The 17,685-nt window shown below is 38.5% G+C and overlaps 2 protein-coding genes across 8 annotated transcripts in view; one reads left to right on the forward strand and one right to left on the reverse strand.

Annotated features, from left to right (window-relative positions):
- fli1 (Fli-1 proto-oncogene, ETS transcription factor) overlaps positions 1–8,145 on the forward strand; it is a 107,499-nt gene extending 99,354 nt beyond the window's left edge. For 2 of the 4 annotated variants that reach the window (XM_062060516.1, XM_062060519.1), the window contains 2 exons: positions 1,644–1,691; positions 3,416–8,142. In XM_062060516.1, coding sequence (XP_061916500.1) covers positions 1,644–1,691; positions 3,416–3,945 — 578 coding nt within the window. In that variant the 3' untranslated portion in view covers positions 3,946–8,142. Of the gene's footprint in view, positions 1–1,643; positions 1,692–3,415 lie in introns of all 4 variants that reach the window. The other 2 variants (XM_062060517.1, XM_062060518.1) reach the window with 2 other exon arrangements.
- Positions 1–17,685, reverse strand: part of kcnj1a.1 (potassium inwardly rectifying channel subfamily J member 1a, tandem duplicate 1) — a 303,709-nt gene that overhangs the window by 99,005 nt on the left and 187,019 nt on the right. The window contains exons 2-3 of one of the 4 annotated variants that reach the window (XM_062060522.1): positions 15,660–15,721; positions 13,426–15,065 (exon numbers count right to left, since the gene is read on the reverse strand). The exons of 2 other annotated variants lie outside the window; for them this stretch is intronic. In XM_062060522.1, the coding sequence (XP_061916506.1) occupies positions 13,926–15,047 (1,122 nt within the window). In that variant the 5' untranslated portion in view covers positions 15,048–15,065; positions 15,660–15,721 and the 3' untranslated portion in view covers positions 13,426–13,925. Of the gene's footprint in view, positions 1–13,425; positions 15,066–15,338; positions 15,361–15,659; positions 15,722–17,685 lie in introns of those variants that run through there. One more of the 4 variants, XM_062060523.1, reaches the window with a different exon arrangement.

A 17,685-nucleotide genomic window follows, 5' to 3' on the forward strand; every position in this document is an offset into this window, starting at 1 on the left:
AAAACAACACCAAGATATAAGTGCTGAGTAAAGTTTAAGGAGTGTAGATGGAACAACACAACAGAATAAAGTAAGCAGATATTAACAGGGAATTAACAAGTGGATCAATAAGAGTTAGAGAGCGGATAATAAAACAACAACTGTTGGTGTGTCAGTATTGTCACAGCCAGTACACGGCCATTGGTGGTGTCGATACCAGAAGGTAGTATGAGTATATAATAGATAGATAGATAGTACTTTATTGATCGATACAAGAGTGATTAGATTCATATTTGCATTGTCTCAAAAATAATGTTTTTGTCCTTTTTGAATAATTTTGCCCTCAAAGTCATCCAGTGTCCAGGGAATAATTCCCTGGACACTGGATGACTTTGAGGGCAAAATTATTCAAATGAGTAGTAGATTGTAGTTTTTGTTTTTGTTGAGTTAGTGTGTATTATTGACATTGTTTTGCTCAAACATTTTTATGTAAAGAAATGAAAGAAAGAACAACAGGTGGAACAACATTTGTTTTGATAATGTGCTTAAGTTCATTTCAGTCATCAATTGGTCTTCAAATGTGAAACTAACAAGTCATACACTGTAAACCAGTTATTTTCAAACTGTATTAGTGGTACGGCAAATAATCAATTAAATATTCAAACCCAGTGTTACTGTTCAAACTGTGTTTATTGTTACAGTGGCCAAAATATTGAATATAATTGTTAAATACAACCTGCCTTGTTTTTAATGGATATTTAGGCCTACTACCCTACTGCATTTGTATGCTGGTCATCATGGTGGTACTTTGAGAGTCAAGCATTTTGTGAGGTGGTACTTGGTGGAAAAAAGTTTCTGAACCACATAAGTCCATTACATGCAAAGTGATATACGTCAAGCTTTTATGTGTTATAATTCTAAAGATCATGGCTTGACCCCAAATAACAAATCTCAGAAAATGTGGGGTTTTCATAAGATATAAATGATAATCATCAAAATTGTATTAAGAAGGCTCGAAATAGGCTCATAACATGGAACTTGAGATATATGTCATATATTAGTTTCACCTTGCTGGAATAAACAAAGCTTTGCATGATATTCTATTTTCGTTTAGTTTCAGCTGTATTTAAAATATTTTGTTTTTATATTGGTATAGTGCCAACAGCACTCATCATAAATAAATATACAAATGTACAGTTAATACATGTGATCGGTAGGGGTGCTCAAAAAATTTATTTCACATCCGAATCGCGATTTTTATTTATTCCAATTCATAATCAATCCATTTTTTTTCGAAATAATCTTTTTTGTAAAGGACGTTTCTTAGGCCATCTCCAAGCTTACTTGCTGCGCGTATAAGTCATACATCAGCAACCAAAAGGAGGTTTTGTAACCTATTTTGAAAAGGTTTTATCATGTTTATTATACCAAATAATACATTGCGAGAATCAGTTTGACTCAAGAATTGTGTTGAATCAAGAATGGATAATGAATTGAATAGTCAACCCAAAAATCTAAATCGAATTGAGTCATGAGTTGCCCAAAGAGTCCCACCTCTAGTGATCAGTATTGTATCGGCCAATCTCACTCATGGATGATCAGTATTCTTCAGTTTTTAATGTACTGTAGGTCAATAATCTTTTCTATCTTCCATCAATCCGCAGATCCTTACCAGGTACTTGGTCCAACCAGTAGTCGCCTTTCCAATCCAGGTAAGAAAGTGGAACTTGAAAAAGTGGGTCTTAAGACCCACTTTTATTCTTTGGCTTTTAACACTATGTGAGTTGTGTGGTCCTCTGTCCTCTGCTGTCCTCTGTGTTTTTTAAAAATGTTGATTTCTATTTACTGTTTAAATTGGTTTTACCCTTTAAAATCGTTTTTAATCATATTTATTTTTATATTGTTTTTATATTTATTTTTTGTTTTTATTCAGTCATTGGTGGAGCTAAGGATAATATTTGAATATTGTTTTTAATATTGTTGTGCAGCACTTTGGAAACATTTTTGTTGTTTAAATGTGCTATATACAAACCCCATTTCTATATGAGTTGGGAAATTGTGTTAGATGTAAATATAAACGGAATACAATGATTTGCAAATCATTTTCAACCCATATTCAGTTGAATATGCTACAAAGACAACATATTTGATGTTCAAACTGATTAACTTTTTTTTTTTGCAAATAATCATTAACTTTAGAATTTGATGCCAGCAACACGTGACAAAGAAGTTGGGAAAGGTGGCAATAATTTACTGATAAAGTTAAAGAATGCTCATCAAACACTTATTTGGAACATCCCACAGGTGAACAGGCAAATTGGGAACAGGTGGGTGCCATGATTGGGTATAAAAGAAGATTCCATGAAATGCTCAGTCATTCACAAACAAGGATGGGGCGAGGGTCACCACTTTGTCAACAAATGCGTGAGCAAATTGTTGAACAGTTTAAGAAAAACTTTCTCAACCAGCTATTGCAAGGAATTTAGGGATTTCACCATCTACGGTCCGTAATATCATCAAAGGGTTCAGAGAATCTGGAGAAATCACTGCACGTAAGCAGCTAAGCCTGTGACCTTCGATCCCTCAGGCTGTACTGCATCAACAAGCGACATCAGTGTGTAAAGGATATCACCACATGGGCTCAGGAACACTTCAGAAACCCACTGTCAGTAACTACAGTTGGTCGCTACATCTGTAAGTGCAAGTTAAAACTATCTTATGCAAGGCGAAAACCGTTTATCAACAACACCCAGAAACGCCGTCGGCTTCGCTGGGTCTGAGCTCATCTAAGATGGACTCATACAAAGTGGAAAAGTGTTCTGTGGTCTGACGAGTCCACATTACAAATTGTTTTTGGAAACTGTGGAAGTCGTGTCCTCCGGACCAAAGAGGAAAAGAACCATCCGGATTGTTATAGGCGCAAAGTTGAAATGACAGCATCTGTGATGGTATGGGGGTGTATTAGTGCCCAAGACATGGGTAACTTACACATCTGTGAAGGCGCCATTAATGCTGAAAGGTACATACAGGTTTTGGAGCAACATATGTTGCCATCCAAGCAACGTTACCATGGACGCCCCTGCTTATTTCAGCAAGACAATGCCAAGCCACGTGTTACATCAACATGGCATGCCCTTTCCCAACTATTTTGGCACGTGTTGCAGCCATGAAATTCTAAGTTAATTATTATTTGCAAAAAAAAAATTAAAGTTTATGAGTTTGAACATCAAATATCTTGTCTTTGTAGTGCAGTCAATTGAATATGGCTTGAAAAGGATTTGCAAATCATTGTATTCCGTTTATATTTACATCTAACACAATTTCCCAACTCATATGGAAACGGGGTTTGTAAATAAAGTGGATTGGATTGAACGTCATAGCCAATCTGCTGCTCAAACGTGGTCGAGTCCCACTGAAGTTGTTCTCTCCTCGCCAGGTTCAGGGCAGATCCAGCTTTGGCAGTTCCTCCTGGAGCTCCTTTCCGACAGCGCAAACGCCGGCTGCATCACCTGGGAAGGCACCAACGGCGAGTTCAAGATGACGGACCCGGACGAGGTGGCGCGGCGCTGGGGCGAGCGCAAGAGCAAGCCCAACATGAACTACGATAAACTGAGCCGGGCGCTGCGCTACTACTACGACAAGAACATCATGACCAAGGTGCACGGCAAGCGCTACGCCTACAAGTTTGACTTCCACGGCATCGCTCAGGCGCTGCAGCCGCACCCCACCGAGTCGTCTATGTACAAGTACCCCTCGGACCTTGCCTACGTGCCTTCTTACCACACCCACCAGCAGAAGGTCAACTTTGTGTCACCTCACCCGCAGTCCATGCCGGTCACTTCCTCCAACTTCTTCGGACCCACCGCTCCTTACTGGAGCTCGCCCACCGCTGGCATCTACCCCAACCCCAACGTCCCCCGCCACCCAAACGCCCATGTGCCCTCCCACCTGGGCAGTTACTATTAGACACCGCTATCTAACCACCCACTAGCCAAGCCCACCATTGCTGAAGGCAATGAGGAAGGATGATTATTTTATATTTTTGAAGAATAACTGGATGCTATGGTCCAGAAATGGAATACTACTTACCTTTAGAAGACTTGATGTTTTGGACATGTATCTCCCACATCCTCCTGAAAGCTATCCAAGTATTCCCGGGCCAAAGTTTAAGGACAGAAGAGCAGAATCAGAATCCTTCTGCCAACTCCGCTTACTACCAGACATGGCCCTTTATTTACGGGTCTCAATCTACATCCTCCGGAGTACTTTATGCTTCAAAGCATCTGCTCTTTCCACCATCTACAACCTGCTCGGGGTTTGATATTCCCACCACATCTACAGCAAGTCTTTGTGTGCCCCCCCCCCCCCACCCCACCCCACACTGCACTCCATCTGTAGGATTTTGCATGTGTGTCGAGAGAGTCTTTTAGGAATTCGCTGGGAAAAAAAAAAGAAGCCCTCACACACTGAAGACCTTTCTCGGCACTGAATGAAAGTTGGCAACTGGAATATGCCATTCACAATTTAATTTATCCTCCAAACTGGAAGGCAAGAGAGAAGGAGTCGAATCGCAGAGAAGGAAGCGCTGTATGTCTGCTGAACTGTTAACTTTCAAAACGCTCCCAGCGTTGTGGGGTCCACACGACGGGCAACGTGTGCAGCTCCGTTTCGCTGAGGAAGCGGAGAGTTGACACGTAAATCGCGAGTGGAGCCAGGCCGGTGCGCTGGGCTATTAAACGTTTACCGCGTCGTCGCCGCCAAGCCATGTTTTGTCTCTCGACCGTGTCAGTATTAATGTGAATCGTTGTCCAGTTTGTGTGTCTAATAGGAGGATGCAAAAGTCAAAGGTTGTCAGATTTTTTTATCTTGAAAAAACAGCCAAATATATTGTTTTTTTCTTTAAATTATGATATAACTAGAAAAACACTTGGAGAGCGCAAACCTCCACCAGGATCTACTGTACCGCCTGTTAGTATAAAAACTCCGGAATCCAGAGAGTGATCTGCAACACCCCCAAAATGTAATCACTTCAACTCAATTCTGATATTTTCAGAATTTTTTTTTTCTTTAAATAACGGAATGGAAGAAACTGAGTGAACATTCTTGTCAGTCATCCACTGTCTATGTCTCTGAGGGGGCACACACGCTTAAACATAAGGAAACATAGTAGAAATTATATAAATCAGGCCAGAAATCCAATCAATTGTTCATTATCTAATTAGGGATATTTCCAGAAAGTTTCATCCGCTCATAACATTTTGAGTTATTTTGCTAACTAACTGACAGACAATTATATAAACTCCTGCCGGAGGAATAAATCCCTATTCCTGGTGTCATTATTGAGATAGAGTCCTATAGTCAAGAATGTCCACAGTCCGTCCCGATTCATTTGTGGCCTAAAGCTCAGCTTTTATTCGACCACAATATATTCTAAAAATGGATCTTATGAAGTTTTTTAAGGTTTTTTTTCTAGAAATATAACATAACTAGAAAAGCACTCTGCCAAGCCCTACTGTACCTAATAGTATCATGAAATAGCATGAATTGATTAACGTGGACCCCGACTTAAACAAGTTGAAAAACTTATTCGGGTGTTACTATTTAGTGGTCAATTGTACGGAATATGTAGTGTACTGTGCAATCTACTAATAAAAGTCTCAATCAATCAATCAAGTATAAAAACTCCGGAATCCAGACCGTGATTAGGAACACCCCCAAATTGTTATCACTTGTTCCTTATCCCATATCTGATATTTCTTGAAAATGTGATCAAAATGTGCGCAAAACTTTTTGAACTATCTATAACAAAATGGAATAAAGGAAGTGGACCTCCTTGTCATCCACTATGTTTGTCTCTGCGGGTACACGCACGCACACACGTAAACGTAAGGTAACCTAATAGAAATTATACGGATCAGGCCCAAAATCTAATCGATTAAAAAAAAAAAAAAGTTACAGTACCAATGATTGTCACACACAAACTTGGTGTGGTTAAATTAACCTCTGCATTTGACCCATCCCTTTGTTCACCCCCTGGGAGGTGAGGGGAGCAGTGGGCAGCAGCGGTGGCCGCGCCCGGGAATCATATTGGTGATTTAACCCCCAATTCCAACCCTTGATGCGGAGTGCCAAGCAGGGAGGTAATGGGTCCCATTTTTATAGTCTTTGGTATGACTCGGCTGGGGTTAGAACTCACGACCTACCGATCTCAGGGCGGACACTCTAACCACAAAGCCACTGAGCAGGTCTGTTCTTTTTCTCATTTCGGAAACTTCCAGAAAGTTTCATGAAAATATTTCCCTGAACCGTTTGAGTTATTTTGCTAACTAACAGACAAAACAATTACATAAACTCCTGGAGGAGGTACACATGCCTTTTCCTGGTGTCAGGAGTGTCCAAAGTCTGTCCCGAGGTACATTTGTGGACCACAGCTCAGCTTTTATTCAGCCACGGCATATTCTAAACACGCATCATAATATTATTCATAAATTGTTTGCTTTTTCAGCTATGATACTTATTTAAATACATTTACGTACCGAGCATATCCTCCTGAGAATGAGTGCCCTCTGCAGTAAACATTTGTTCTTGGTCTTTTTATTTTGTCAGAGTCATTTCGGTTTATACAAAACACAAATGTCCACTGCAGGGTACGCTTTTCAACTAAATTGCATTTGCATTTAGCGCATAATCAAGTCAAGAAAAGCTGTCGAATATCATTAACTGGCTTGAGCATACTTAATTTTTTTCACATGCAGCCCACGGTGGTAAAAATGTGGACACCTCTGGTCTCACGAGACTCATTAAATAGCATCCCTAACTTCTGTACAGTTATTTGGTCTCTCTTGCTTGATGAAAAATCTGACAATTTGTGATATTTTTGTAATGACTGCCACTGCATTATCATCTCCTTTTGGGGCTAGTCAGGATCTTGTAGGTCACACTGAGAAGTGTCTTTCTCAATAAGTTGCATTTTACCAGGGCTGGATCCTAGTTTGAGAGCAGCATGTATGCTTGAATGTTAGTTTCTCACTGATCTATAGGCCAGAGACAAAAAAAAAAAAAATTCAATATAGGACCTCCTCATGTCATCGCATCATATCAGAACATTTTGGTCTTCAGGTGTTCAAGCAAATGCCCTTGTAACACTTCAAAGTAAGTGACTTCGGGCTAAGTTTATCAGAGAACAAAAGCATTTAAAAAAAAAAATATGACGAGATGAAACAAAGAATTCCTCAGATTCGCAAACGCTGTGCGTTTGTCAGACCTATTTTTTATTGTTTTATATGCATCAGTCAGCTAGGCATTAAAGCAACTTACTGTATAAATTATGCAGAGTTATTTTCATATGTGACACAGTATTAAAAAAGAGACAAGAGAATTAATACGAGTTGACCTCGGTCAAAAATGCAAACCTTTGAAGTCCATTTCTGCTAAGTAGTTTGTTCGGCATTTGAAGTGTTTTTATATTTGTACATTTGGGCAGTACATTTTTTTAACTTTTTTATTTTCTTTTTATTGTTAGTACTTCTTCTGAGATGAATTGTGTACCATCCTAAGTGCCTTTTGTGTGCACTCTCGCTATTTTGTAAGTCTCCCCCAAATCACAAGTGACTGCTTTTGCATGCAAGAACCAGGGACTTTTTGACTCTGTATGCAACATGTGATTCCAATGCTTCTTTTAACCACCAAATAGTCCTGGAATCTGTGGAAATTAATATTGTTACTTTATGCAGATATTAACATCCACCAGATTCCTGCTGAAATAAACCGAAAGGAAACCAAAAAATGTCCACTCCAGCCTTATCATTATTATATTTTTGACAAGCAAAAAAACTATCAAAAGGGATCTATGCTACTTCTTATAAGCAATGTATTTTGGATATCAAATATACATATATAAATATATATGTTTGTGCGTGTGTATAATTTCACAATTAACCAATGCCTTATTATTATTATTGTCATTCCTGCAATGTATGAAGTCATACCTTTTGAAAAAGGGCTTTTGTATAGGAAATTGTGACAAATAAATGTTTTTACCTCTCAAGTTCTCTCCTGATACCCGTCAATGGCTTCAGTAGCGTTTCCATGGTAACACAGTCTCTTTGCTTGGAGAGTGATTGGCCTTATGAAAGTTGTTTTGAGTTTCGCCTCCCTTTTTATTACATTTACACGACAATAATTTGTAATAAAATTTCTTGCCATTCAGTGTCTTTGTCATCGTGACGCATGTGTTTTAGATACCAATCGCAACCGCCGCGCTCTGTCGTCATTATCTTGATCAACAATGGAAACCGTTTCTTATAGCAACGCAATTTAATTCATGCACAGAAGGCCTTATGCTACATACATGCTGTCAAACTGCACGCACTCAGGCACATACGCAACAGAACCTAATTTACAACTGGAATATTCCATCTGTTATGATCAAGTTGCATTTTGTTTTAAGCTCAATAGAACCCACATGACCAACAGCAGCAGCTGTGAAATGTCATGTTACCTTATTTTTCCAGCCCCAACCACAGTGGAATGCTCAGCTGGGAAATGAAGCAATACAAACTTTGCAACACAATCATATGCACTAAGCCCGAAGGATATTAGTGGCAAACTCAAGAGAAAAACAAATACTACCATGAGCTGCGACGTACCACCTCAAACAAACACGGTCGTCTGCGACACTTATCCGGCTCTGCTGCTGGCAAAAGAACGCAGGAAGACTGTGTGTGCGGCCATAATAGAATAGAAGGATTAAGCAACAAGCCAACCGACACCGCCATCATATTTGCTCATCTCGCGATTCAGGTCTTAACGTAGAAGGCAAAACAGCTTCAAGATTAATAGTTCTCAGTAAACTTGGTGAAAGTCTAAATATCTAATACTCAAACTCAAGGCCCGGGGGCCAGATCTAGCCCGCCACATCATTTTATGTGGCCCGAAAAACCCTGGCATGAATATGAGTCTTTTCCTACTGAATGTAATACATTTTCCATTTTGGCAGAAAAAATACATGTACTTCAAGCAATTTCATATTTTTCCAAACTTGATTTAATATTACAACACATACACTACCGTTCAAAAGTTTGGGGTCACCCAAACAATTTTGTGGAATAGCCTTCATTTCTAAGAACAAGAATAGACTGTCGAGTTTCAGTAAAAAGTTATCTTTTTTTGGCCATTTTGAGCGTTTAATTGACCCCACAAATGTGATGCTCCAGAAACTCAATCTGCTCAAAGGAAGGTCAGTTTTGTAGCTTCTGTAACGAGCTAAACTGTTTTCAGATGTGTGAACATGATTGCACAAGGGTTTTCTAATCATCAATTAGCCTTCTGAGCCTATGAGCAAACACATTGTACCATTAGAACACTGGAGTGATAGTTGCTGGAAATGGGCCTCTATACACCTATGTAGATATTGCACCAAAAACCAGACATTTGCAGCTAGAATAGTCATTTACCACATTAGCAATGTATAAAGTGTATTTCTTTAAAGTTCAGACTAGTTTAAAGTTATCTTCATTAAAAAGTACAGTGCTTTTCCTTCAAAAATAAGGACATTTCAATGTGACCCCAAACTTTTGAACGGTAGTGTATATATATTATATATTATTTACTGTTGCAAGCGGCCCTCTGAGGACTGCCATAAACTCCATGTGGCCCTCAATGAAAACAACACCCCTGATCTAAACAGTGATTATGAGTCTGCTTTAAAGTGCATGCACATGTAAACATCCATGTGGAAAACCAAAATAATTAATACTTGATAAAGATACTCTATGGATATGCTGAGAAAATATTCTAGTGTCAACTGAATTTTTTAAATTTTTTTGGGATGTGAATCTTACAACTACTCACAATTTAATAGGGATACCTTCCACATTTGAAAAGATATGGTATCAATTCCCGCGACCTGGGAATCGATACCAGGACTCAATGGTACCAATTTTCGGTATTTTTGTTTGTAAAGTGGGTCCAAGACAACGACTTCTGTTTTGTGTGATCAAATAAACATTTACAGAATATTTCTGTGTAAACAACTAATTTCGTAATGTATATATCTGCGGCTTAGAGCCGGTGCAGTTAATACAGGAAAATAATGTATCCTAAAATTTAGTGGGTGTGGCTTATATGCGCTCTATAGTCTGGAAATGTTTTTTTATTTTTTTAACATCCCTACTCCACAGGTCATTCATTGTACGCGAGGATGGCATGAAAAACGTATTTCAAACAAAAATCAATGCATGAAAATGTTGGATAATTTTTTTTAATGAATACGAATCACAATTCCAACCTGTATCAATGTTTTCCAGTGTGCTTGGTGAGAAAAAAAGTTGTATACTAAGAAAAATAGGGGTATATTAGAACTGGACATGGAAAAAACATAGTAAACTGTCACTTGAACATGATTTTTTCTCAATTAATCCATTTGTAAATTCCATGCCCATTTTCTTCCAGGCAAATAGCACACTGCAAGAATGATGTTTGCTATCTTTGACTACTACACACATGTATTTATGCATCAACCATCTTCATCATTCAATGTTACCAGAACCAACGGAAACTATTGATTCAAAAATCACATTCTTTTTCTACACAATATTTCAATTATTTTTTGAAGGACATAGTGGCTGTCATTTTGAGAAGACAAATCTGGTATTTAACTGGACAAACTCCAGGGGGGGGAAAAATCACATCACTAACATCACTAGAAAGCCCAGGATGTCATTGTCACAGAAAAATTGGTTTTATTCTTCTAGTGGTTTGCATTTCACATAAGGCCGTTAGCACAGTGGCTCTCAAACTTTTTTCACCAATTACCACCTCAGAAAACTCTTGACTGTCCAAGTACCACCATAATGACCAACAATAAAATACAGTAGTGTGGTAGGCCTAAATATTCATTAAAAACAAGGCACAGGTTTTATTTAACAAGTATATTAAATATGTATGTAACATAACAGTTTGAACAGTTACACAGTGTTTGAATATTTAATTAAGTGATTATTTGGCATACCACTAGATGGAGCCTGCAAACCACTGCTCTAAAGGATTAAAAAAATAATTGGTAACACTTTAGTATGGGGAACATATTTACCATTAATTAGTTGCTTGTTAAAGTAACACATACTTCATTTAGAGTTATTTGGACACTAGGAGTACATAAGGGTTAGGGTTAGGGTTACTAATAAGCAATAATTCTGAGGTTATTGAGGGAAGACTCTTAGTTAATGGCTTACTGGTTGTATAATAAGGCCATGCAGAATAAGGCATTAATAAGTACTTAATAATGACTAATTAAGAGCCAATATGTTACTAATTTGCATGTTAATAAGCAACTAATTAATGGTGAATATGTGTTCCCCATACTAAAGTGTTACCAAATATTTTAAAAACACTGACAAATATAAATAGACATGCATCGTCGGTCAGATGCTAAAGGATCCAAACCGAAGAATAACAATTGAAGTGTAATCAGCACACACGTTGGCTCTTCAGTGTTTGCTGCCACAACTTTACTTTGCTTGAATGAAAATCCTTAATAGGGGTTTGACCTTTCTGATAATGTTATTGTTCAAGTGAGTTAAGTAAGACGGACAGTCATGATGAGTGCAAAAATATTTTTATTTCAGAATATCCCTGATGAAATAGAAAAAAAAGACTTACAAAGTGATTTGATTCCCGTTCAATAGTTCATCATTGAAGTGTTTCCTGAGAGTGATGTTCTACCACAACATCTTTAATCAAGATGAAAAAAGTTGGCAGCTTTGGTCTCTGAGCCCAAACCTGTGTAGGTGCCATGAACAGTTCAGCAACAGCTTCAAGTCCAAGTGCCTGGTCTTTGGTAGACTACACAGACATGAATTATTCAACAAGGACCAATATTGTTTTCTCATCCATGACAACTGCTAGGCGCACTAAAAACAAGTCGTTCAAGTAAGATTTATCGACGGAATAACAGTCTTTCGCTATCCTCTGTAAACCTGATGTGTAGGGGTCCAGAGGTAAATGAGAGCGACTCATCTTCATATGCAGCAAGAGCTCATTCCAGTACATTTCTCCTCCAAGGGAGAGGAATATACCGTATACGCATGTTTACACAAGTATATGCATATATTCCCCACTCTCGTCTTGCATTTCAGCTGAACAGTTTTCACGACATGGCAACCCATACGAAAACAGGTTCTTGGCGGGTAGACAATGAGAGCTGTTGTTTTACATAGACATAAGCCACACGTTTCTTGGTTGTTAAAAACAAAGGAAAGAAAAAAGCAGTTCTGCTTGACCTAACATTTAGGGAGGACTCACACTAAGGCATTTGTACCGTGCTGGATTTGTGCGTGATTGTTTTTACGTCTATGCCTCCCGTACTTTTGTGAATGGTTTTCAGTCTTATATTATTTGAATCAGCTGTCAATTACTTACATTGCTTAACATTAGCAACACAGATTTACAACGCACACAAATATACTTGTGGGTTGGCAAGTGTGCCATAGATTTAGACTTTTGTTTATCTATTTATAATATGAATTGTGGTTATTCTTAAGAATTTGAAAGAAGCGACAGTCAAACAAATCAGTCATTTTAGGACTGGTTTGCATGCAGGACCAACCGTGCCTTGACCTGATCTACCAATTAGGCCTGGGTGCATTACACGTTTGAATTGGTACCGCTTTCATTTTCTGTACTTTAATTTGTGCTTAAATGTTTTAATAATCATAATTAATGTTAATATCATATATACATATATAATTACATACATATATACATACATACATATACACATATATATATATACATACATACATACATACACTACCGTTCAAAAGTTTGGGGTCACATTGAAATGTCCTTATTTTTTGAAGGAAAATGTATACACACATATATACATATAAACACATATATGCATACATACACATACATATACATGTATACATAGATACATATACATATATATGTACACACATACATATATAGACATATATACATAGATACATATATAAACACATATATGCAAAATATATACATATATACACATACATATACACATACACATACATATATAGACATATATACATAGATGCATATATAAACACATATATGTAAAATATATACATATATACACATACATATACACATACACATATATTTACAGTATATAAATACACATATATACTTATACATATATACAGTATATATACAAAAATACAATATATATATATATATACATAGACATATATACAATATATATATATACACATATACAGTATATATACATACACATATATACTGTATATACATACACATATACAGTATACTGTCTATACATATATACAGTATTTATAAACATATATACATATATTTTTTGTTTTATATATATATATATATATATATATATATATATATATATATATATATATATATATATATATATATATACATACACACATTTATATATATATTAAACATTCAACATTCAGCTGTGCTATCAAGTTGTTATTTTGTTGTTGTTTTTTAAATTTCTGAGTCTTTTATTAGGTCTTGAAATTGCCATTTAAAGTCACTAATGCTCATGGGTCGCATGTTTATAGCAAATCCACTGCAAATTAGCATCGTGTTGAAGAGCGAAGCCTTACTGTACTTAGAGCCTTCTTACTTTGTTGGCATGGAAAATTGTAACATTTACCAAGAGGTTGTCCGGCTGAGTCCGCTGTCAGTCTGCAATCATGACACATGCAACAAAGGTTTTGAAATATGGCAATAACCCGTAGCATATTTTCATACTTGAAACTGTAACCGGAAGTATATTTTCAAAATGCACCCAATTTTAGGACTAATCAGAAAACACCAGCACGGTGCAATTGGCCTAGAGTGAGCAAACTGTTCACTGCACCTACTTTTCTTACATAAGGAGAGGTAAAACAATATGTTGTTCCTGGTGTCTCGAAGTGTTACATCTTGGTGATACTTGCAAGATCGTCGATATCAATGACCTCGAAACCCTGGTTGTCGAGTCCATCTTTGGAGTGGAGGTGATGCCCTATGATGTTGTGGAAGCAGTAGGCGCAGTGTGCAGTGGCCACAGGCACCACTTTAGAGAAGTTGGAGAAATCCACCCTGTATTTACCTTCTTTGCTTCGCGAGATGATCGGCAAAAAATTGAAGCCCCACATGATCTCCTGGGGGATAAAGGAGGTCCGGACTTGGCAGGAGGAGCTGGTGGACTCAGCGGTACCGTCCAAGAAGACGACCAGTTCAAATTCTTGTTTGTGGAGCGTGTCCACCGCCATCTCGAAGAAGGGGCTGCTTTTGTCAATGACGTGATAAAGTGTGAGCGGGCACACAAAAAAAAGGTTGTCCTTTCCAGCGTCCATTGTGAAGTCTATGTTGACCTGGTCCATGATGATTGTCTCGCCCTCTGCTGTATTGGTTGTTCTCAGCAGCTTGCCGTAGATCTGGCTTCCTATCATCAAGGTCTTGCGAAGGTTGGCCACTCGAATAGACAAACAGAGAGCGCCATTCTTAGGGCTGATGACAGCCATGTCACTGAATGTGATGGTCTTTGCTCTCTTTTTAGGTGAGGAGATTTTGGACAAAATGATTCCACACATGAAGCAATTGATGATGGCTCCCAGAAGAGACTGGATGATGAGCAGGGCTACAGCGCCAGGGCACACCGGGGTGAGCGCTCGACCACCGTAACCGATGGTCGTTTGAGTTTCAAGGGAGTACAAGAACGCCGTGGTCAGTCCGACAACATTGTCAACACAAGGCATATGATCCGCGGGGGGCGACTGCCACGTCAAGTCACCGTTACTGCGGGCAATCCAGTACCAGAGCAGGCCAAAAATGAACCAGCTCAAGGTGAACGACGCGATGAAAAAGAAGAGTACAAAACGCCATCGGATCTCCACAAACGTGGTCCAGAAGTCGGCTAGGAAGGCAAAGTGATTGCTGTACTTGATGTTTCCGTACTCGATGTTGCAGCGACCGTCTTTGGTAACCAGTCTGGTCCTGCGACACTTTCTCTCAGACAGGTAGCTCTGGATGTGTTTGTCAAAAGGTCCAAACATTTTCTAAGAGTCCAAGACCTTGAAGACAGCAAAACAAAAGTGCAGAGATAAACAGCTGCAATTTGAAACATTTTTATACAGTATTAAACTAGCCATTCATATATCAAATGAACACAACATCTGACTGGCACAAATAGCTGGCTGAAGCTCCCTGATAACTCAAATTCTTGTCGAGTCATGAAATGTAGTTCAAAGGCTTGTTAGTGAGTCCTAATAATTGGTACAGAACTATTTGTACAGTTAGTTTTTTCATGCTTCAAAGCACAAGTACAAGAAATCAAATCCTCATACTCTGTAGCTGACTTGTTAGCTTTATTCACTGTTGTCTTAGAGCTGGAAAGCTTGGTTACCTAAAAACAACAAAACTCTGATCAAATGGCAAGTCTCTGTAAATGTCAATACACCACTTTGATTTTAGAGTAGCACCACATTAAACGTATCAGCAGAGCAGGGTAAAATGATCCCAGAGGGATATGACAAATCTTAACAGTAGTGGAAATAAACATTTTGCTAATGAACACCGATACAGTTAAATGAGGTAATGGACGTCATGATAATTGCTTTGGTCTCTAAATAAGCAAGGTGAGCTAAATGATAATGAAGAAAGCTTACCTCTAGAGATTTGAAGGCACATCCAGGTAAATGTTGATCTCAAAACTCCAGCTCTTTTGGTCCTGAATAACAGAATGGAGGTGTGTCCGCGTCTAATGCCTGCTCCACCTGACCTGTGTACATTTATACAGTCCTCTTGCGGCGGATGGGCCAGGTGATGTTTACGCCCACAGAAACATCCCCCACACCCCCACCACCAACCACCCAAACACAGACATGCATACATGCATGCATGCATGCATGCATGCATGCATACCCTTCCCCCTGGCTGTAATAAGGTGTGTTTACCCCACAGACGCCTGGCACCAAAGGGCCAAGCTGACCTCGATACACTCCCCACACAGCCATCAGGAGGGCTGGCGGGGCGGAGGTTGCCTCTCTAGTTTATGATATCACATCATTCAGGATAAAAGGCCAAGCGAGTGTTTATAATATAAATGAAGAAGCTGCATACTCTTATATGCGGGTTACGTTTATCTGCGTCCAAGTAGCGAACAGACTGTAGGCTATTATTTACTGTAGACACAAACGAGTGCTTGGCTGCAGTTCATTTGTTTTCATACCGTCATCGTGCGGCACCCCTGAATTAATAGTGGAGTGTAGTGAAAAAAAGGTCAGCATTTTTTTAATACACCTCCACTCTTAGGAAAAATTCAACACATGGAGTCTCCGCTGTCACTCAAACACTGATACAATGCCTTGACTGCAACCACAAGGCAATGTCATGAAATGTGAGCGACACAGAGCAAAATAGGTGACACGTGAGACAAAAGATACTGAGGAGATTAAAAAAAGTAAAACGCTCCAGATCCAAAAGAGCACCTAATGATATGCTGAATGTTGTGAATCACTGTCAGGAGTCATTTTTCAGCACCACTGTTCAATTAAAAAGTGACAAAAAAAGGCTACTTTAGAACTTTACTCATGTTCTGCATCCGCAATGCGGTACTGATGGAAAAAGGCTATACTACGTTTTTGTCAATCTGTGCCCCTTGTAATAGGATGTCAAGCATTAGGCTTTCAATGGCTCTTTTGATTCGATTGTTTGATCAAGCCTGTCATTCGCCATGCCTTTTATTATGAAGCCAGCAAATAGCCACCATGTTGCCGTACTGATGGCTGAGCTGGTTTGGCGACTTTAAACGTGTTGTACGCTACATTTAGTGGATTTGATGATTGGTTTATGGATAGTTTTGTTGACATTCTTATATACACCTACTGATCATGTATGCAACCAGATAGTCATGCAAAACATTTAGGAAAAAACATGTTTTTACCCATATCTTATTCCTGAAATGATGCCCACTAAACAGTGAACATTTGGCAAAACATGCAACTCTACTACATTGCCTGGCTTTTTTTTTTTTCTGAGAAATGCAGCGCATGATGGCTGTGTTACTAAAACCCATCAGTGGCATTTGAGTGTCTCACACAAATCAATGCTCTCTCCAAATGTAAATAATCAAATGTATATACTTGTTCTTATGCTTTCTGAGCTCACTATGTTCACTGCTCGCAGTACATATCCTACCAAGTCAGACCTACACAGTTTCAATGTCCATTTCTCAGATGATATAATTGTTGATGACTAAAGTACTGATATCAACCAAACCTAACCCCCCTCCCCCCCAAATCCCACCCCCGGATTGTAAATAATGTAAATAATTCAATGTATATACTCTGATGATTAACTTGTGTGATGACTGTATTATGCTGATAGTATATATTTATACCATGAATTGATTAACGTGGACCCCGACTTAAACAAGTTGAAAAACTTATTCGGGTGTTACCATTTAGTGGTCAATTGTACGGAATATGTACTGTACTGTGCAATCTACTAATAAAAGTCTCAATCAATCAATCCAGAACACCAACTGTAACTTAAGGGCAGGGATATTCAACTAATTTGTTCTGGGGGCCACATTTTCTGAAACCAGCTATCAGTCTTTTTCACTCCCAAAACTATTAGTATTCTTTTGTATACTCTGGAGAACCAGTGTCTTGTTCAGTATACATTTGATTT

This window comes from Entelurus aequoreus, linkage group LG10, assembly GCF_033978785.1.
Source record: "Entelurus aequoreus isolate RoL-2023_Sb linkage group LG10, RoL_Eaeq_v1.1, whole genome shotgun sequence".
In the NCBI taxonomy this organism is placed as follows: Eukaryota; Metazoa; Chordata; class Actinopteri; order Syngnathiformes; family Syngnathidae; genus Entelurus; species Entelurus aequoreus.